Source organism: Aedes aegypti, chromosome 3 (genome assembly GCF_002204515.2).
Source record: "Aedes aegypti strain LVP_AGWG chromosome 3, AaegL5.0 Primary Assembly, whole genome shotgun sequence".
Classification (NCBI taxonomy): domain Eukaryota; kingdom Metazoa; phylum Arthropoda; class Insecta; order Diptera; family Culicidae; genus Aedes; species Aedes aegypti.
In genome coordinates, this window is record NC_035109.1 from 116,586,627 (window position 1) to 116,609,679 (window position 23,053).

At 39.6% G+C, this 23,053-nt stretch overlaps 1 protein-coding gene across 13 annotated transcripts in view; it reads right to left on the reverse strand.

The window, feature by feature from the left end:
* The window catches only part of LOC5564339 (voltage-dependent calcium channel type A subunit alpha-1), a 481,779-nt gene that overhangs the window by 10,966 nt on the left and 447,760 nt on the right, over window positions 1-23,053 (reverse strand). For 10 of the 13 annotated variants that reach the window (XM_021854669.1, XM_021854670.1, XM_021854672.1 and 7 more), the window contains 4 exons: window positions 15,710-15,861; window positions 4,104-4,334; window positions 3,462-3,616; window positions 3,130-3,401 (listed from right to left, as the gene is read on the reverse strand). In XM_021854669.1, coding sequence (XP_021710361.1) covers window positions 3,130-3,401; window positions 3,462-3,616; window positions 4,104-4,334; window positions 15,710-15,861 — 810 coding nt within the window. The remainder of the gene's footprint in view (window positions 1-3,129; window positions 3,402-3,461; window positions 3,617-4,103; window positions 4,335-15,709; window positions 15,862-23,053) is intronic. The other 3 variants (XM_021854671.1, XM_021854674.1, XM_021854673.1) reach the window with 3 other exon arrangements.

Genomic DNA, 23,053 nt, shown 5'->3' on the forward strand with positions numbered 1-23,053 from the left:
TCGATGGCTCGTTGGTGCTCTCCTCTATCTCTCTCCATTACTCGTTCTCGGCAGGAGACAAAACAAATACTTACAATGATGCGCACCAGATTTTTTTTTGTATTTCTGAAGGCGTTCCTCCAAAGTTTTCTCCAGAACATCTTCCAATCAACTTTGAGGGGCCCAGATAGCCGTAGCGGTAAACGCGCAGCTATTCAGCAAGACCAAGCTGAGGGTCGTGGGTTCGAATCCCACCGGTCGAGGATCTTTTCGAGTTGGAAATTTTCTCGACTTCCCAGGGCATAATGTATCATCGTACCTGCCACACGATATACGCAAGCAAAAATGGTCATTGGCATAGTAAGCTCTCAGTTAATAACTGTGGAAGTGCTCATAAGAACAGTTGAGAAGCAGGCTCTGTCCCAGTAGGGACGTAACGCCAGAAAGAAGAAGAAGAAGATCTTCCAATCAAGTCTTTACTAGCACATATGTTTCTGCTAGAATTTCAATAAGGTCCTTGATTTTTTTAAGGGTTGCTTTGATCATTCGTGCAAGAATTCTTCAAATAGTTTTCCCAAAAGTTCAGTAAAAAAAATCCAAAGATTCCGCTTACACAGTTTTTTGATAAATCACACACCTTTTTCTGTGGTAATTTCGCCAAGTATTGTTGTGAGTTCCTTTCTGGTTCATCTAGTATTTTTCCTGGTTTTCATTCATTTTCTCAAGGATTCGCCCAGGAAGTATTTTCAGATTTTGTCCGAAGATTAATAATAATGAATAAATTTTTCAAATATATTCGGTTAGTATCCTACCAGGGAATATATCAGGTACCAACAATATTACAATAAGCTGTACATAAGCTGTAATTTGAATTATTTTGATGGTGCATTAACTATTTCATCGTTTTAATTGTAGTTCATATTTATGCACCCAATTTTATCTAGCATTAAACGCGAAAATATTTATTAATATTATTAATATTACCTTGGGGTTTGGGTTGTGGGTTCAAGTCCCACCGCTAGAGGATTTTTAACGTAATTTTCTTGACATTTCAATAAATAAAGTTTCTTGGAGGCCTTTCTTAGCCTAATGGCAATGTCCCCGGCGAGTTCAGGATTTTTTCGTATATTAGGAAATTTTCATACTTTCCTTGAGTATAAAGTACCATCGAACTAGCCACACGAAACACTAATACGAAAATGGAAACTTTGGCAAGGAAAACTCTTACTTAACAACTGTGAAAGTGCTTGTATAAAACTAAGCTAAGAAGTAGTATCTGTCCTAGTAGGAACGTAACGCCAGAAAAAAGAAGACAAACTCAATCATTTTGATGTACAATTTTCTACACGCCGATGCACGCCGCCGCCGCCGCCGTCGAAACTTGTTAACGGCGTGACGCCGATCACGCCGCCGCCGCCGGTATAAAAATGCTCTCACGCCGCCGCCGATTAAAAATATTTCGGCGCACAGGTCTAGGTCGCTATTGTTGGATGGCTTGGGCTGATCCTATTGTTCGTTGGCTTGGCTGGTTGACTGTGGAGACCGCATGGGCGAACGATTACGCAATTCGCGCGGGGTGCGGGATCAATCCACCTACCAGACGGGATGAACTTCCTTAGCGTCGGTTTTCTGGACACGTGATCGGACGGATATTCTTCGACGGTGTCACAGAGCGATGGGCGCGATGTTGGCGGCGCGGCCCCTTCGGCCACAAGTAACGCGTTTGCCGGATGGTCGGTCACTGCTGCGGGTTCCTAAATCCGAGAAATAAAGCCGTCGAACGGCTTTCTGACTGCACTTTGGTATCACTACAGTCTAACTTTTCAGCACTCGGAGGAAACTATCTAACTATCAATTTCGCGGTACACGGGCAAACACTTCCTTATTGGTTCGACTATCCAGGCAAAGTGATGAGGAATCTTGAAACCCTCAGATAGGAAACCTTGGAATTGCCATCGTCTTTTAACGGATCGTTCGGGTTCGCTTTTTCATTCCCTTTCCGGTTTTCGACCTCTCGCTCCCACCAGTAATTGCTAAGTATGGCCTTCATGTTCTTCTCCCCAATTTCAAGGTCTTCTTTGAACTTGACCTTCGGTTTTCGGCCCGATCGCAAGCAATCAATTAAATCTCGCGAGAGGGTCAACGGATAGCGATACCACTTCCCAGCGAATGGCGATTTCAATATTGCAAGCGATTGCCTATGCGCAGGCGCTGTGGAACTTAAATTGCGCGAGATTTACCAGCTGTTACCTTCTAAATCTGTTATATGATTTTGCATGCGATGTTTTGTAACGATTAACGACAAACAAGTATGTACAAGTTATTTATATATGGTTTTATTTACATAGCTGTAACGGGATACCGTTACAAGATGAGGAAAAAAGAAATAATGTCTGAAGATTTGAACGGTTTCAGATTTCCTCAAAGGACGTTAGAGTTTCGTAGAGAGTTTCAAGGGGATCCTGAAGGACTAAAAGGGAAATCAAGAGCTCCTTAAGTTTCCTCGTGAAATCGCGATAGATTTTTAAAGGTTCTCTTCTTCTTCTTTTTGGTATTACGTCTTCACTGGGACAGAACCTGTCTCTCAGTTTAGTGTTCCACCGTTATTAACTGAGAGCTTTCTTTGCCGAAGTTGCTATCATCGCATTTTATATCATGTGGCAAGTACGATGATAGTCTATGACTCTAACCACTCGGCTAAGGAAGGTTCGCAGTGGTACCTAAATCATATTTAAAGGTTTCTAGGGATTCCTCAGAACTTTCTGCCAATTTCACAGAAGTTATTGAAGGTTCAAATGAAGTTTTCAGAGCCTTCCAAGCTGGTGCACAACGGTTCTCAGAGGGTCCCACAGGAATTTTGGAGTGCTAGAGTTTTCCAAAGAATTTGCAGGTTTTTTTTTGCGAGTAACAGAGATTTCCAGAGATTTTTAATGAATTATCGGTGCGGGTCCGCCCTTTGAAAACCCTTTGGAAAGCGAAGGAGTGAATATCAACATTCATAGAGATCTCCGATTACGATGTGTCACGAACTGTCACAGTTCATGAATTGTTACACTCTCTGAATATGAATCGTTCGGCGTATTCTGAACAAAATTCAAACACTGCTGAGGCATGAATGACTGTATGATACACTACCTCACTGTCACTTACCGTTCATACTCCCGCTCGAATTCGCGTTCGATCTCCCGTTCGTACAGTTCCCGCTCCCGATCGCGGAACTCGTAATGCAGCGGACCGTAATCACGTGCTTCCCGTTCGCGGCTGCTGCGGTACCGCTCCCGATCTCGCTCTCGGTCGCGCTCTCGGTAGTACAGATCTCGTTCTCGTTCGCGGTCCCGCTCTCGATCCCGCTCCCGCAGGAACTCCCGAGTCGGAGGAAGCGAATGTATGCTGTGCGGTGTCGTGTGGGTTGAGTGCAGCGTCTGGAGAAGAGGGTTGCTGGCTTAGCTTAACTACGAGGGATGATGATGAGTTTGACTTACGTGAGTTGGACTGGCATTCAGCTTGGGGAAGTTTATGTTGGTCTGCTTGAGTTGAAGAGTCGATGGCTTGCACGGAGTTGGAGGTAACCTACGACCTTGTCCTTGACGGCGAGCTACCAGTACCGGATAGCTATGCTGCACATGACCCGGTGGACCTAATGGTTTCAAGGCAATTGGACGTGCGCACATGGAGAAATCGAATTATTGTAATAGAGATTATAGAATGGTGTAAGGTAGTGATTTGCACACAAAACGTGTCACACGTTTGGGATAACTATTCACAAAGATGTTGATAGATACAAAACATAGATGATGACTGTGTGGTATGTTTTGTACACGAAATTGTTGGAGGGACCATGCGATGTGTGTTAGTGAAGATTCGGGCTTGTGGCTTTCATAGAGCTCTCAAGCTTGCTGTCGCGTTTTTAATGATAATCATCCCCGTGGGATACACAGGATTGAACACTTTGTTAAGAGGGATAACATTGAGGGAGGGCGCTTACACAAGAGAGGAATACAAATGAGTTGTGAGTCTGGGGAATATTTATAAGATATCACATCACATGTATGTAGAGACATAGGGGTCAGGAAGGACAAGACTAGAGAGAAAAGAATAAGTAACGTAAAGAAAGTGTCCAGTACCCATTCCATTCCTATACTTCCGCCGTGTGGGATCGCGGTCCCGCAGCTCTTGGAGCAAACTGGCAGGACTCGGAGATCGAGACCGCTCGCAGAGAATCGTTGTGTCGTACGTTTGGTGGGCCGGATGGTTTTTGGAACGATCTTTTCTACTTCGATGCTGGGCACTACTATGTACATCGAAACGATTAGGTGATGGCGAACGGGCGGGGCTGGTTGATGCTGACCAGGAACCTAGATATAATTATATTGGAGAAGAACGGATGATAGCACGAGAACAGATAACGGAGGAGACACAGTAGGAAGTACATAAGAGTGTGTAAGACACAGACAGAGTTGGCTATGATGAGAAAGAACACCGTTTCTCGGATATTACGATTGCGTTCAATCTCGCACATTTGTATTATTCTATCATCGATGCTCAAATGTTCAATGCAGTTATAGTTTTAAATTACAGAAATCTATTCCAGAGCAAGTGTTATACATGATTACAAAATGCCTAGTCTCTGAATCACACGAGGGGTTGCAATTATTTCAAAAAGCAGAATAGACTTTCATGTTCATTCAGAGAAACACTCCGAGAAAAGCGCTAAAGAAACATAAAGTTGAAACGAGTAACATCACTCAGTAGACTAACAAATGACAGATCTATGGAACGTCCGTTGAAAGTGTTAGCGTTCAGAACATTCTATTGATAGAGAGAAGACAGAACTGAATTGATCGATCACTAAGTTCATTTGAAAATACTAAAAATTCTCAGCAGCTAGGAACAACAGAGGCAGGGAAGTTCTAGAAACTCGTAAAAATCAGCGGGTTAGAAATGAAATGGGCACTATGGGGGATGTGAACTCATAGCTTGGGCTTGGGATAATGGAGTACTAGTTTTATGGTCTATCGAAACACTCAGAGTGCGTTGGGAATACTTCGCGGTGCAGCGTAAATGCGATTTGCAGTTCACTACTTTGGTGTATGCTAGAGAACTCACTAGGGGTGCTGTGGGATGTCGATGTCGCTAGGCGTGACGGAAAGGAAGAACTAAAGCAGAAAATTATTTACAATTGAAAAAATATTGGCTAGTTTTTTGTATACAAGATAAAATGTTATCATATATTGAATTCCAGTGGTTTTGGTGATGTGTGAAACAATTTGTTGTATTGCTTATCAGTAGTATTTTATTGCCGTTTGGAAAGGCTGTTTACAATTTTCTATTTAAATGAGTAAAGTTTTTCAATTCAGTATTTCAGTGGTGTTCAACTTTGTAGTCTTTAATGGCAAATTTATGCCTCTTCTGTTCAAGATGTTCGTGACCTCTAAGGGTTTCCGAGAAAACGGGGCAGAGGCTTTTCTTCGCGGTTGAAAGCTATGATTCGCCAAGTGGAGTTCAATATTGCCTACTTTAATCTTGCAACTTTGGAATTACTGAATATGATTGGTAGCACCCTTTACTTTCTCACTTGAATCGAAGAGCTTGGGCTAAAGGCTGTTTCGATTTGACGTGCAAAACATTTTTCTAATGCATCGAGTTGATTGCTTATTTTTCAAAATTATTCTTTTTACGCCTAGAAGTAAACGCGCATTGTGAAAAAAAAAACGCTCTTTCTTTCATTTTACTTCCAGTCCAATGACATTTAGTCGAAAGTACATCGTTTCAGTATTAGTTTTAGATGTGAGAGTGATGATAAGTTAATAATTTGGAGTATTCTTTAGAGTTCAAGAACATCACTGGGTCGGATGTGAACAGACCCGTGATTAATGATAAGTCACAATTTATGGTAAGGCGATTAAGCAATGTATAAATAACCCTAGAATAATTTGAAGGTTTCCGAAACATACAGAAAATATGGCAATATTTTAAATAACTTCATAGATAATTACAAACTATATTATGTCTACAAACCACTTATTACCATATTCATAAAGCCTTACAGAAGTTTTAAAAATTTTGACATGAGATTGGATATAAAAGGTAATAGAAAACGATTTTGAATATGCTTCCCAATGATCAATTGGCTCCACTATAGTTATATTGTAAACTGCCTCTCTTCGGAATAAACCACTGCGACCAGTTTTCTTTGATCTTTTGTGGTATAGGGGGAGATTCCCCAGTACCGGACAGCACCCAATACCGGACAAAGTCGAAACATTGAGAAATCATGGTCCAATCAAGATGGAGTATTAGTTGTAAAGGAAGCTATTATGGAGACTAATGTTTGCGTAGAATAACACATCCTTGAAATATGCATGCCTTTTCAAAAAAGTACAAAAGATTGAAAATTTCAAAAAATTTGACGTATTGCCTTAATTTTGAGCCTATTTAGTAATTATTTTGAATATGAAAAAATACTTTCGATCACGCAAGCATATTCGAACATAATCCTAATTTGATGGTATGAATGAATTTTGTACCATAATTGGACTAAATATGGCCAAATTACAATTTTGTTTAAGCACCTCCTGTCCCCCAGTTTCGGACAGCCTGATTTGTTATATGATATCTTTGTAACTATTGCACGAGTATCTCAAAATACATTCATTTTTCATGAATTCCGTCGATCCTGGTATCAAACATGCAATAAAATTAAGAAAATTGAACATTCAGAGCAACATCGTAAAATGTGCTATTTTTCATCATATAAGAAAGAGGTTTTTGATGAACATCTTGCGAACTATGAAATACTCAAATTGTTCTTGTAAATGTTGCTAATGCATTGAATTGCCAATTATATACTATTCCTAAAGTAAACACGTTCAATGATGTTCAAATTTACAGAATTCGAGGCATTTCCAGATTGTGTCCGGTATTGGGTGCCACCTTTCAAGATCGATCAATTTGGTACTAAAATACATCATCAAAATGCAATGTCAAAATTCATATATCTATTTTCAAATTTATTTTTGTGCACTATAAAAATGATAATATTTATCATAAATGGGTAACACGAGCACATAAAACCAATATTTTTCGAATGATGAATTTAGTGGCTTAAGTGTCCGGTACTGGGGGATCTCCCCCTACCCGTATCCTTTGTTTAGTGCATGTCGTCCTACTTCGGAACACATTCACAACTCTTTCAATCACTTTGAGTCAGCTGAAAAATACACGCTAGGAAAATTTCAGCAAGATATGCTTTGGATAGGAAGCAGTGGATTTTACCATATTTAAGGTGAAGATAAATCGTAACCAAACCTCAAATTTTCAAGAGCACAAATCAGAAGAACCGAACTTCCGTTTAAGCTGAAAACTTAATCGATTGGTCACTAGCTGGTGGTGACCAATCGATTAAGTTTTCAGACCAAACGGATGTTCAGTTCGCCAGATTTGTGCTCTTAAAAATTTGAGGTTTGGCTTAGATTCATCTTCACCTTAATTGAATCAGAAACACAAGGATGTTATGAATTATGTTCATCGTGTTTAAGAATTTTGACAGTCATATATTAATTATATGATAAAGTGGAATTTTGGACAAAACACAAAGAGTGAAAATGAGACAAAATCGATACCACGATTACATTGCACAGCGCGAGTCAATGCTGCAGGAGAACTACACCAGCAGGTCTCTTTCTAATTGAATGTGCTGACTCGCAGTAGCACGTGTAGTTCCAAAAAAGATTTGAGTCGCACATTATTACTGTTTCGTAGTCATTTATTTTATGGCTTTTGATATTTTGGTTTGATGTTTCATTCCAAAAATAAGATTCTAATTTGAGATGCTAGGAGGTCTACTGCTCCTTTGATTAAGAATCATTAACCTCCTAGATATCGACAGATAAGAACTCGAACTCGAAACAAAAATGGTCTCATGAATTGAAACCAGTGTCAGATCATCTATAATTAAAAGTTGGCCTTAGTGGCTTGTTACTCTTGTATACTTTTCGGACCGTAACTTTTGAGTTCAACAAGAACAGCTACCACCAGTGCTGTAAACATTCGACACTTTGCGCGACGTTTGTTTCGTTGCCATGATCAGCAGTCACAGCACGAGCGGTAGAATGAACGTCGACAAACACAAAAAAGTGTCAATGGAATGTCGTCTGATTCGATGAAATTTGCATAAATCATAAGTTTTTCAAACAATTCAGACATCGGATCATAAAAAACATGGATAGTTTGATCTTGTATGTTATGCGAATGTGACACATATACAGTGAAAGCAGAACAGAAACAAACAAACCCATAACGCTTCCTGGCAAAGCTATCGTGGCCAGTGGCATTCAATTGACATTTTTGATTTCGACATTCGTTTGATCTCTCGTGTTGTGAATGTTTAAGGGAAGCGCTGCCGAATATCAGCGAAAACGTGTCGACTACCGTAATTGCTTACAACACTGGCTACCACAATAGTACAATATGGTAGATCTTACCCTGCAACGTACCTCGATAAGGCGATCTACTCACTTTACGGGTAAAATTTTAGTTCGTATCGCTGAAAATAGCAATGGAAGTAGCTAGCAATGAGACGACGAAGAACATTTTTTGAAAGTCAACGAAAATGGAAAAAAATGGAAACATGAAACTAATCGACGTCAATAATTCAGACTTGAAGTTTTTAATGGAGCTGTCGCTGCCACGTGAGAAGCTGTGAAAGTGAGTGGACCTTGGTGTGCGGTCGGCGCTGCGAGCTGCACGCCGTGAACTAGACTATCGGAATTCATACATTTTGCCTAGAAACAGAATTCATACATCGGAATTCATACATTTTGCCTGGTAATTGTAATACGAACGCTTTATGTATCGTTTTAGCATCACCTCACATTAAGGCGTCGATAAGCGCGTGGTGTACGCACGGGCCTAACGATCGCATGATCCTTGGTTTGATTCCAGGTTACCGCGAATACATTTTTTGTTTTCAAATTTTAGTTTCCATAAAGCAGAGCTGTGAATTTCAACCCGCTACAAAAGTGGCGAATTATCATAAATGGTTCCTATGTATTTTGATAGTCCATTTGCCTGAGTGTGGGACAGAGACGATTCCAGGCAACGCTCAGCAGTCTATTCGATTCGTTTTCAACATAAATCATTGCATTGGAAGGCCTCCCGATACGGATTTGTTCGAGATAAGCTGATGGTGGCCGGCCTTCAAATGAGCTGGAATGCCACTTCTGTCAGCACCCAGGGCACAAGCGAAAGGATTGTCGTCAATGGATAGAGGAACAGACAGCGGAAGAAACGGAGAAGGATTTTCCGAAGCATAGAAGCAAAGAAGTGGAAGAAGGTAATGGAGATTGAGCAGATGGACGAGGACCCTCGCAGTGGATTATAGATCCTGGAGCATGTGCAACAAAGAATCCAAATTTGTGGACATCGATTCAAACGTCGTCGTTGAAGTCACCTTGGCCGAAGGCAAGCAAATCCTGTCCAAGGGCGTGGAAACGTTGGACGAGAATGCTGACAAGCAAAGGAGATAACTCTGACGACCGCTAGAAGCGGATTAGTACGTTAAGAATATCCATTAACCAGTGCAGGCGATGAAGGTATGTCAGCAATCCGACTGCGTGTACGGTTGGCACCGAAAGCTAGTTGATGTACTAGCTAGAGAACGAAGTTAGAGCTGGATGGGAAGATCAAAAGACTGCCATTTCCCAAGAAGACAAAACGAAGATCGAAGGCAATTTGGATTTACTCCACAGCCACGTTTGTGGGCCGATGATAGATTTTAGCCGAATCATGACGATGACGATTTTTAAGCAAAAGTCAGAGGACATCGGTTAATTCAAGAAATTTGTGCGTGCTTCAAAAAATCGTTTTGGGAAGTAACCGGAAACCCTTAGATCAGATCAAGGCGGTAAGTCCACGATGCACGACATGTAGTTGTTTTGCGAGTAAGAAAGGATACAGTAGTAATTCACGACGACGCTCACTCCTCAGCAAAACGGGGTCGCTGTGCGCAAGAATCGATCATTGGTCGGAATAGCAGGGTGTAAGGTGCAGAGCTACTTAGGCACTTCCATGATTCACTTTGGCATGGGGGGTTTTTCTCGGCTGAATTGTCTCAGATTTTGCAATAAGAAGCACTTCAATACGACGCACATTGTGGCAAAATATGAGCTCAGTAGCTTTAAAAAAACCCCACTGCCGAAGTGAATCAAAAGTGCCAAGAATAGGATCCGGCTCCCTATGATTCTGGATGCGAAACTATAATATAAGTTCTGGGCGGTAGCAATCAATAGAGCAAATTAAAACCTTCTTCCAAAGGCTGCGGAGAAGCAAACGCCGTACAAATTGTGCAATGGAGAACAACCGAATTCGGATCATCTGGAAGTTTTCGGGACGGAAGAGATCGAAGCGGGATTCACGAGCGGTGAAGATGATTTTCGTTGGATACTCGGATGCTTAGTCATAAAGGCTACCGCCTGATAAACCCGAAGACACGCAAGTTGTACGATTGTACATTACATACAATGTACGATTCATTCCAAATGACATGATGCCAGTAGTTGACGTCGAAATCACCGTTGAGTATCAGTTCTAACTTTACTTTTGCTGGCTCTACGTCCTTCAAGACATGACCTGGGCCACAATGCTACGCCAACTAACTCGGTCCATAGCTGCTAACCTCCAATTTCTCGATCGCCCCACACTTCCAAGATCCTGCTCCACTTGGTCAAATCACCTAGCTTGTTGCGCCCCTCTTCGACTTGTACCGGCCGGATTTGAGGTGAACACCATTTCTGCGGGATTGTTGTTCGACATTCTCACAACGTGTCCCGCCCATCGTACCCTTCCAGCTTTGGCGACTTTCTGGATACTGGGTTCACCGTAGAGTTGCGCAAGCTCGTATTCCATTCTTCTCCTCCATAAACTGTTCTCACATACTCCGCCGAAGATCGTCCCAAGCACACGTCGTTCAAAACTCCTAGCGCTTGCAGGTCCTCTTTGAGCATTGTCCACGTCTCATGCCCGTAGAGGACTACCGGTCTTATCAGCGTCTTGTACATGGAATACTTAGTACGGAAGTGAAGCTTACCAAACCGCAAGGTCTTGTGGAGTCCGTTGTAAGCACAACTTCCGGAAATGATACGTCTTAGAATTTCTCTGCTGCAGTTGTTATCCGACGTTATCAATGATCCGAGGTAGACAAATTCGTCCACCACCTCGAACTCATCCCCGTCGATCATCACGCGTCTGCCAATGCGAGCTCTATCACGCTCGGTTCCTCCAGCCAGCAGATATTTCGTCTTCGACGTATTTACCTTCAATCCAACCCGATCTGCTTCACGTTTCAGCCTGGTATACTGTTCAGAAACGTTCTTCCGACAATGTCCACGTTGTCAGCAAAGCAGATGAACTGGCTGAATTTATTGAAGATCGTGCCCGATGTTGAAGCCCCCACGTTTCATAACACCTTCTAGCACAATATTGAACAGGAGGCAGGAAAGACCATCGCCCTGTCGAAGTCCTTTGCGTGTTTCAAACGGGTCCGATAATGCACCCGATATCATCACACAGCACTGTACACTATCCATCGTTGCTTTGATCAGTCTTGTCAGTTTCCCGGAAAAACCATTCTCGTCCATAATCATCCATAGCTCTTCGCGGTCGATTGTATCATAGGCCGCTTTGGAATCGATGATCGATGGTGCGTAGGGACTTAATATTCGCGACACTTTTGGAGGATCTGCCGCAACATAAAGATTTGGTCTGTCGTCGATCGGCCGCCCACAAAACCGGCTTGATAACTTCCCACAAATCTGATTGCCAGTGGCGATAGACGGCGAAATATGATCTGGGAAAGCACTTCATAGGCTGCGTTAAGAATTGTGATCGCTCGATAGTTCTCACATTCTAACTTGCCACCCTTTTTGTATATTGGGTATATTATTCCCTTCTTCCACTCCTCCGGTAGCTGTTTTGTATCCCAGATCCTGGCTATCAATCGATGCAGACAAGTGGCCAACTTGTCCGGGCCCATTTTAATACATTCCGCTCCAATAGCATCCTTTCCAGCTGCTTTTTTGTTCTTGAGCTGTTTGATAGCATCCTTAACTTCACCTATTGTGGGAGTTGGCACGTCTCTCTCTCATCCGCCGTACTGATGAAGCCATTCCTCCTGCTGTCTTGATCTTCCTCCTCTGCGCCGTTTAGGTGTTCATCGTAGAGCTGCTTCCACCTTTCAGTCACCTCACGTTCGTCCGTCAAGATACCTCCATCCTTATAGCGGCACATTCCGGCTCGCGGCACAAAGCCTTTGCGGGATGCATTGAGTTTCTTGTATAACTTACGTGCTTCTTGAGAACAATACAGCTGCTCCATCTCTTCGCACTACAATTCTTCCAGGCGGCGCTTTTTATACCGGAATAGATGGGTTTGCTATCTTCGCTTCTGTTTCTATCGATCCGCGTTTTGACGGGTGTCTTGCTGCAGCATCATCGCCCGCGCTGCATTCTTCTCGTCTAAAACCGTCAGACACTCCTCGTCGAACCAACCGTTCCGTCGAGTATCAGATCTATGAGTTTCAAAATTCCGTACCCAGGGATCCTGCGCTTGTCATTGGAACTGATGAAGAATTTATCGATTCCAGAAGTGGTAACAACTCAATCATGACGGAAGACGAAGCCATCGCAGAAGAAACTCCTTTGGAACACCAGAACGAGGTTCAGGAGGAAACGGAAGAGGGCCTTCCTTAGCCGAATGGTTAGATTACACGGCTTCAAAGCAATGTCATGCTGAAGGTATCTGGATTCGATTCTCGTTCGGTCCATGATCTTTTTGTGATGGAAATTTTCTTGACTTCCTTGGGCATAAAGTATCATAGTGCCTGCCACACGATATACGAATGCGAGATGGCAACTTTGGCAAAGAAAGCTCTCAGTTACTAACTGAGGAAGTGTTCATAAGAACACTAAGCTGAGAAGCAGACTCTGTCCCATTGAGAACGTAATGCCAAGAAGAAGAAGAAGATGTTCATCGAAGACCACCTCCCTGTTATCCTAACGTGGCTCTAGCTTCACAGTTGTGAGATCCACGGACCATTGAGGAAGCGAGAAACAGTCTACACAGAAAAGAGTGTAGAGCTGCGATGCAGGAGGATATGAACTCACTGACGAGCAACTAAACATGGGTCATGGTGGACCTACCAGCCGGCAAGCGAGAAAACGACCAGGCTAAATAAGTTCGCTACAAAGCACGCCTGGTAGCACGAGGATTCACCCAAAAGTATGGCTGCGACTATGATGGAGTGGCAAGTGTTGTAAAACAAGTTACTCTGAGATTGCTGCTGGATGAAGAATGTCCTCAAACAATTAGCAAGAATGTGGAATAAGAAGATCGATACTGTTTTCACCGGATCGGATAGAAACCATCAAATGCTGATACCTATTTGTACGTGCAATTAAAGAATGGGAAATATAGCCATATTCTTTTGTACGAAAATTACATGTTGATGAACCCTGGGCCAGGAGGAGTGTAACTTGAAATGATACTTCACGTTAATGGTTCTTGGAGATGTCAGTAGGCTTACCAGAAGAATGTTTCAGAAAGGATGACATTTTGCTTTGCTGGTTTTGAAAGGACATTTCAAAAATTTGTCATACCAGAACCAAATAAAAAAAACGTGTTTCTGCAATGAGAAAACCTTAGTGATGGGCTCATATATACTTCACGTTTAGTTTCAAAAAAAATCGGGAAAACGCTCATTGTAAGATAATACAAATTGAGCTATGAATACAAAAAGAAATCCAATAATCCAATCTTCGCAGAAATTCACCAAGAATTTAGCAAATAATCTTCATGGGAATGTTCGAAAATATTCCCACGAATGCATTAGGGATCCCGCAAGAGCGTCAGAAATCCCGCTGAGGAATGTGGTGGCTACAATGCACTGTGGCATATTTTAAAAATATCAGAAAAAACGCCAAACAAACAATAGTGGAACAATAGGAAATTATGGAAATATTGTCCCTGATAAATTTTAAAGCTCTCTTTTAAAAAATGATGCTAACCAGTCGTGACTGATTTTTTAAAAGAACCGTGATTCGTTCACTCATTTTTGAAAGTTAACTTTTTTGAAAGATTCGTGAGTGAGTTGTCCATCTCTACAAAGATCTCTCTATGCACTATGGTTGAGTCGATTTACTCGAAAAAAAAAATGCATTTAGAGCTTCAAAATGAAACACGTTTGGACGAAAACTGTCGTCTACAACTGTTAATTGTATTGTTACGCCCTTTGTTTGGTGTTATCCAGAATTGGGGTGGTCCACATATTCATCAAAATGCCATCGAATGCCTCCAGATGCATTTAATTTCATCAATTTTTCAAAAAGTTACAAGAATTTGAATTTGGACAAAATTTTTCCTATCTCAATATTGTTGCCTATCTTCTGTAACTCTTATCAAAAGTCAGCATTATAAGATAAAAGTTTTCTAGAAGGCAGCTATAGTCTTGAATTTCATTTCCATGCTCAGAATGCACATTAGGTTCAAATCTATAAAATAGCCGTATCTTCTTAATTCCAAACTTCTCGTCTTTTAAAACAGGGTAATACGCATTTTTTAATTAATATTGGTACACAACACATGTGCACTAATTGATTGGGCTACAACTTTGCTAAAGCATGTATATCATAATTACTATGAATAAGGAAGTTGGCTGTATCATTTCAATTAAAATGTAAATCACACTTATTAAAAAAAAAAAAACCTAGTTATACAAAAAACTTTGTATAACGCAATTATTGTCTTAAGTTTTATACTCAAGCTCTCAATGCTTTTTTTGTTGGTTTAAATCTACTTTCTGGGCCTCTGTGGGATGCTAGCTGTTTCAATGCGACTGCTAAGTGCGTAGCATACTATCTATTCTAATCGGACTAGGTGTGTTAAGCTATTGCATGAAAAATAAAAAAAAAATTGTTATGACTATGGGATCGTCCATTAATTACGTGAAAAGGAATTTTGGATAGCAGGAATGGTAAGTGATTGATTTTTTTTAAGAAAAGAAAATGTTCCACGTAACTAATGGACATGGTTTTTCTTTGCTGTGTTGTTGTGCGACTAACGCGAACTAAATGAAAAACTATCAATGTTCATTCTATTCTATTGTGATGTATGAAACGAAGCGAAGATTGAACGTTGTGTCTTACGTTATGACCATAAGTAGAGGTATTGTAGTTTCAAATAAAAATTCATAACCATATTTTTGGAGTTGGCTGCGCTTATTCAGTTGTTGTGTTGCTTTGTTGTTGTCTTTTGAACGAGTTCATTTTTTATCGATTGGGGAAGCTCGGTGGAAATGTAAGATTAGAATTTTGATGAACTAAAAATAGAACCAATGTCATTCGATCAGCACAAAATGTAAAGCTCATAGTGCTTGTTTAGAAAAGAATAGTTTAAGAGTTCTACTTCTACAATTTATCGTTAGTGCAAATCAAGTTTTACTTAGACATTTACGCCATACAATAGGAAACCAAGGTTGCATCACACAGTTGGAACACAAGATTTTTGGAAACAAAGCAACTGATTATTTTTACTGCACAACATCGACACCAACATCGACGGGCACCACGCAGTCTCACGTCCCCATAGAGGGTACGACGCCTGGGGTGCCCGGATTATTCCAAATTTGTTGTGGCTTTTTGCGCCACAACCGATAATGTATGAATTTTTAGTGAAATACCTCGATTGTGCCTGTGGGCGTAGCCGAAATGATGCCTACCGCGTTTGTGCTCTTCCTTCTGGATTTCGACCACGTTGGAGACGGTGTCGGAAAACCCGACATCGTGATGCCGGCGACGCGAACTGGGTGTCCGCACCAGCGGTGATTCTCTCCTGTGGATTAAACAATTAACAATAATATATTTTTATTTTTATTTTCATATGTATGTTATAAAGTTACAGCCATTTATCAATTTCACCCTTAAATTTTAGAAATGACATGATAATTTTTCCTGTTCCAAATCTTCATTGGATTCTTGGTTAAATCCTGAAAGTCCACAACTTCAAGTTTTTGAAGTCAAAAATGGATCCTGCGTAAGTCAATGGCTAACAGTTTGTCTTCCGTCCATAAGCAACAAAAAAATATAAACTTTTCAATTCTTTATTACTTTGCTAATCGTTAAATTTCTAGGTGATTACAAGCCCTTCCTTTCTTTTCTGTAGCTAAGGTATACTTAAAAAATCAAGAAGCTCACAAAAATCAGTGTGTTAAATGATTTATGATTTTAGATTTAAGATGTTGAGCTAGAGGTGAAAATAAATCGAAACTGCACCTCGATTTTTCAAAAGCATAAATCTGGAGAACCAAACAACTTTCGGCATTGAAAATTTGATCGATTGGTCACTATCAGCGATCAAAATTGGAACACAAACCGTTATTTGATTCTCTAGATTTGAGCTCTTAAAATTCGAATCATGGCTTCGATTCATCTTGACTTTAAATGAAAAACATACAAACTAGTTTTAGAAACTGCTTTTCTATATATTGAATTCGACCTTTCACCTCGAGACAAAATGCAAAAATAGTTTTAAGGGAAAGTCATATTTTTCTTCCATATCCATGGATTGCATCACCGACCAAAGATGACTCCCAGATCTTTTTTTCCTCATCAATAAACACCTTTTCCATGATGATTGTGGAGATGCAGAGGTATTCTCGTTTTCTAGAAGCAACAATCATTACACCCTAACATTCCTTTCCCATCCCAACAGACTGTAAGGACTTGGCCGGCGCCGGTATATATTATTCATACGATATCTGCTAAAATTGCGGTTCGAGAGTAAACGGAAACTCCCATCCATTATTCATTTGGATCGAAGTGCAATTCTTGTCAGTTCCGATCAATCACGGAGTAGCAACAATTTATATGTACAGTCAGTCTATCTATTCTATGCTATGCTATGCAACATATCATCTCGTTATTTTGTATTCTCTATATTTCTTTTGAAGTTGTGCTAAAAATTGTTATTTTTTCCACTAGAAATATTTGTACAAGTTCTATTCAAACTGAAGTGGGGTAACTGGAGCTGACCAACAATTTTGTTAGATATATGGACTAACAGCCAGAGGTATTCCCTATGACAGAATTTTTTAAATAGTTATGGTGGAAACAACCAATGTCTGTCTTTGAACGTTCATAATTAGGGGCCCAGATAGCCGTAGCGGTAAACGCGCAGCTATTCAGCAAGACCAAGCTGAGGGTCGTGGGTTCGAATCCCATTGGTCGAGGATCTTTTCGGGTTGGAAATTTGCTCGACTTCCCAGGGCATAGCGTATCTTCGTACCTGCCACACGATATACACATGCAAAAATGGTCATTGGCATAGTAAGCTCTCAGTTAATAACTGTGGAAGTGCTCATTAGAACACTTAGCTGAGAAGCAGGCTCTGTCCCAGTTGGGACGTAACGCCAGAAAGAAGAAGAAGAATTTTGAAGATATTGGAACCAGTGAATATTTTTTATTGAAAAAAGTCCGGAATGCATAAGGAAAAAACAGTAAGCAAATTCCTAAAAATCAGGACATTTGTAATAAACCCCTAAAAATTATTTTTGAAGGAAAAATTGTCGTAGAATCTATCAATGAATTCTTGGAGAAGAACCTGGATTTTTCTGCTTGTTTTTCAGGATACCTGGAGAAGATGATGACTCTTTGGGAAAGTAATCCATTAAACAAAAGTTTCACATTATGCATTGAGAATACAAAACTTCCAATGGCTTTTAAGTGCTTCAAAGATATATTTTGAATTGATTTCCATTCTTTTTCACTTCAATGAAAATATATGTGGCCGTCAAATAAAACCCTGAATAGTTTTCGTAAATTTGGCCTTTTGGAAACAAGGATACCCGAACATTTTTTCCGAAAGAACTGGTACATACATTATTCAGAATTTTATACGCTTGTTGTTATTCTTGGAATCGTTTCAGATTGGGATATAGTAGTTTTTTCAAGAATTCATCCTGGGGGGGGGAACTCTACAAAAAGGAATTTTTACCAGGGGACAGATTTAGTAACTCCGACAAAGATTCATAACAATTCTTCCTGGAATTATGCAAGAATTTCTCCAGGAATTCTGTCAGGCAATTCACTTCCGTTCATGCTTTCATAGAAGTCTCCGGAACTTCTTTTTGAAATTACTTCAACAATGCTTTTAGATTCCTCCATGCATTCTTAAACGATTTGTTTCAGATATTTTCCAGGAATTCTTCAAGGATTGTCTCCCAGGCTCCTTAGTGATTTTCTCTACAGATCTCCCATGAAAATTGAAATTCATCCAAGATTCCTTGGAGAGTTCTCTATAAGTTTTCGTGAGATTTCTCCAGTAAATCAGCGAAGGATTTTTCCTGAAAACCCACCAGAGATGCCTGCAGGATTTTTTTTTAAGAGATTCATTTTGGAAAAGTTACAGGAATTTCTCCAGATATTCATGCAGTGATTCCCTCAGTGATTATTTCATGTAATCCTCGAGGAATTTGTCTACGGATTTTTTTCAGTCATTCCATCTGGAAGTTTTCAGAAAGTCTTCCGGTGATTCCCTCAGGTATTTATTTTGTCTTAGATTTCCCAAAGAATTTGGCAAGGAATTATTCATGCTGTTTCTTCCTTGATCCCACAGAATTTATTCTAGAATTCCTTTAAGGTTTCCCTCAAAAAATTCCTGCAGGAATTGCACGAAGTCCTTCAGTGCTTTCTTTAAAAAAAAATCCTCCAGTAAAACTTGTACGCAATCTTTAGGGAAGGCTGTAGGTATTCTGCCCGAAATTTATCCAGAGATTCCTTCAAAATTTCTTCTAGACATCCGTTCAGGGATGCGTACAATAATACACAAGAGAATTTAGCAAGGGATTGTTCTAAAATTTCTTCGAAAACCTTTTCCTTTGAATATTTTAAGTGTTCCATATAAAATTTCCTAGGGAATTTTCAAAGGAAATTTCACATTTCTCAAGCATCTTTCAGGATTTTTGCCTGGAATTTAAACTTCAGAAAACAATATTTTCTTAATGAATATTAGGATTCTACCCCATTACCCCGAATGCCCTTTCCCCGAATGACATCACCCCGAATTCCATTACCCCGAATAAACCATTACCCCGAATTCCATCACCCCGAATGCTATTTCCCCGAATTTACAAATATCTTGACATGATGATATTGATGACATTTCCCCATGATATTGGAATTCGGGGTAATGTCATTCGAGGTGATGGGTCGTTCGGGGTTTTGGAATTCGGGGTAATGGCGTTCGGGTTAATGGCATTCGGGGTAATGGGGTAGAATCTGCAGGAATTTTAAGAATTTTTTTAAGGAAATATCTAGATAAATTCAAGAAGAATCCGTGGAGGATTTTTTGTAAGGAATCTTGAGGAAAATACTGGAGGTGCACAAAAACGACGCCGTAGTAGTAAGACTGCTGAAATTAAACTTGTTGGAAGTTTTTTGTAGAATTTTCTTGAAGAATTCTAGGAGGAATTGATAGAAGAATTTTTTGATGAGTCCCTATATTCGAGATCTATTCATTATTCTATTCTTTTGGAAAATGCCTGAAGGAGTCTTAGAAGAGTTCAGAGGAATCCTTAAGAAATTTCCTGCTTGAATTGAATTTTGTGGCAATGTCTGGAAACTTCCTGGATAAAGTAATTCCTCAAAGAATCACGAAGGAATTCGGTGACTGAATTCCTGAAGCAATATTAAAAATGAACATAAAGGCATCTAATTTAAAGGGTTCTCATAGAATTCCCAGAGATATTTCAGGGCTTGTTCAGCTACAGATATTCCTAAAGCAGTGCTAAGAGAAATCTGTGGAGAAATCCATGTAAGTATACTTATTCAGAAATTCCTCCTCCGTTCAACGCCTTTAAACTTTTGGATAAACAAATCATGCGTTTCGATATCTTTGTGTTTTGGTATAAAACTGTCCTGATTTGGCAGAATCGATACCAGTTGTGGGTATATAACATTCAAACTATAACCCAGGGTTTCTCAACCGGTGGTTCGCGCACCCTTAGGGGGCCGTGAAGAGTTCCCAGGGGGTCCGCGAAGCCATTGAGAACAAGTGTCGTTTCTCCAAACTGATGAATAAGTCTCGCGTAAAAATTTAAAAGGGCCGATCCTTAGATCATTGAATCAGAGAAAATTTGATGTGAATATTGATCACTACATTTTCAATTCCTATTTTTCTATATGATCTATATGATATCTTGCTCATTGATTGCATTTTACTATTTCGACACGTTAATAAAAGATATTATTATGAAAACGACAAAAAAAAAATGGGATTAAATGTTTTACCCTTTTTGATTTTCAAGCAGACATTGGCCTATATCGGAGTTTTACTAGCGTGCCATGGCCCAAGGATAGGCCCTTTGGGTTTCCAACGAATGAGCAAGAGAGAGTCATTGGTCTCTCACCCTACTAAGGCCAACGACAGGGTTGGGTGACAAAATGTCGAAAGACAAAACGTCGAATGCCAAAACGTCGAAAGGACAAAACGTCGCAGGGAAAAATCGTCGAAAGGACAAAACATCGAAAGACAAAATGTCGAATGCCAAAATTATTCACTGCCGCTTGCATTTTCCTCATTATTTAGTGTTTGAACGATTAAATTACATAAATTTTAGTCAATGATACATATTGAAAAACTAGCCAAATATCCTGATGAATAATGTCTGTTTACGAGAAGCATATCAATAAATTGATTCAATTGTACCTATTTGACAAAAGAATGAGTAAATTTTAAAAGAATAAAGAACTCACAAAATGTCAAAAATTTAGTTGTGAATTTGATGAAGTTGTCTTCTTATCATTTCTGTATTTGAGTTTTAGTTATATGAAAGTTACCATACCTCTTTCAATATATCACTATCACACTCAACCAGTGGCATTTCCCTGTTTCATCACCAAATTTGCATCTAGTTAGTAGCAATTTGTTTGAATGGACGGTTCCAATCATTACCTGTTTGTTTTATAACCTGCAGTTGTCCAGTTGTCTTCATCTGAAAATCCTATCCTATCCTATAGCAAGCTTCAATTTCAATTTGCTTCTCGCCAAGCCTTACTGCTTTTTTTCTCGTCAGAAATGCATCTGAGGTTGTCATTTTTCTAAAAATTCGCCCCATGCATACTTCGATGGAAATACAATATTTTTCTGTTTCCAACGGCGTTCGCATCGCAACCATTTGATTTCCTTAGCAACGCAAGTCATCTAAAAATAATTGCTTTCGACGTTTTGTCTCTTCGACGTTTTGTCGCTTTCGACGTTTTGGGATTCGACGTTTTGCTATTCAACTTTTTGTCCCTGAACCGGACCAATGAATGATTTGGAAAAAAGCGGGTATTGACTGTTTTTATGATTATGTTGCCAATGTTTTTATTAGTTTGTGTGTTTTGGGTGATACAATAAACTTGTATCATAGCCCGATATTTTTACAATTGGATCATTGCCCCTTTAGAATTTTAACGCGACAAATGTGATGAATCTTTAAGGCCCAAGTAAAAATGAAGCAAATGTCATTTTTCGCCGCTTAAATGAACTAATCAAAGAAAATAAAAACACAGAGCCTTTTTATTTTGCAAGTAAAACAGCTGTGTGTTCTTATTTATTTATTTATTTATTTATTTATTTATTATTTGTCGATTTTAATTGCTTTATCACTTTTGGCATTTGCTTCATTTTTACTTAGGCCTTAATACAGTTTGGTTTCAACAGAACATTTTTACCGAGTTGCAAAAATATGATCTGCCTGAAAAACCTATTTTGTTCCTTTCAACGTAAATTCTTGGTTGTCGACTACCTCAGTATTAATCTGAGATAGTCGACAACCAAGAATTTACGCTTTAACTTCCAGCCTCAACCTCCAATAGTTCCTTTCAATTGTGAAAATAATGAAAAATATCATCAATATGATCCTATCAGTTAAGGGTTGCAAGTCAGCTAAAGTTACTCAACGCACAGCTATGCAAATTCTATGCAGTGTGATCTTGAAAATTAAAAATAAAGATAATTTCTGGAGGAATCATTAAAAAATGTCAGAAATATTTGAAGATTAGTCCTTAGTAGATTTTGCGAGCTTACTGACGAGATCCAAGGTTTTCGGAGATTTCCTGACGATGTTTTGATAATCTCATCTACAGCTACTAAGAAACACATGATATCTGCAATTAACTCATGGCAATATTTTTTGCGATTTATTGGCAAAATTCAGCGTTATTCCATGTGAAGTATTTTATTCTTGGCACTCCTCATTCACTTCTACAGGTTTTTTTTTTTCAAACTACTGATCACAGAATGCATTGTTTCCAAGCGCTTCTTATTACTAAATTTCAGACAATTCAGCTGATAAAATTTTCTGGAAGTTCACAGCGGTTACTCATTCTTGCCTTGTATGAATTGCTGAATTTTGTTAAGATGGTGATTCAATTCATAGTGGACTCCTCCGAAAGATTACAGCAGGATTCTTGTATTGACGATTTCTCTATTAGGATTTGTTGTGGATTACAGACATGATTTGTAGGAGTGCCAGTCCAGTATATTAGATAACACTTAATAAGTCTCGTTGTGTATATTGTACCACATAGTTGAGAAAACTTCACTTTTCTAACACAGCCAAAGCTCGGTACTTCTGGCAATGGTTAACTGCGTGGCGATCGGAGGGGTTAAATTATTGGAGAGATTCGGTATTTCCATAAACTTTGATTTTAAGAACGTCCATCTTTAGGGGTCCGTGAGACGTTTGTAAAGCTTCAAAGAGGGCGCGGCACCAAAAAGTTTGAGAACCACTGCTATAACCTATTTGATTGAAATTAAGATACAGAGGTGATGAACATCTCTTGTACGTCAATGTACGTCACACTAACATTCCGTTCTTCGATGACCGTATGATCGCGGAATGGCGCCGGCCGTGAATGAATTTCGATCGTTACAAAATTCGTAAAAACCTTCGTTTTCTTCTTCTTCTTTTGACCTTCTTTTGACAGTTTGAACATTTCAGTAAATTTAAATACCGTAATTCTATAGAAAAACATATTTT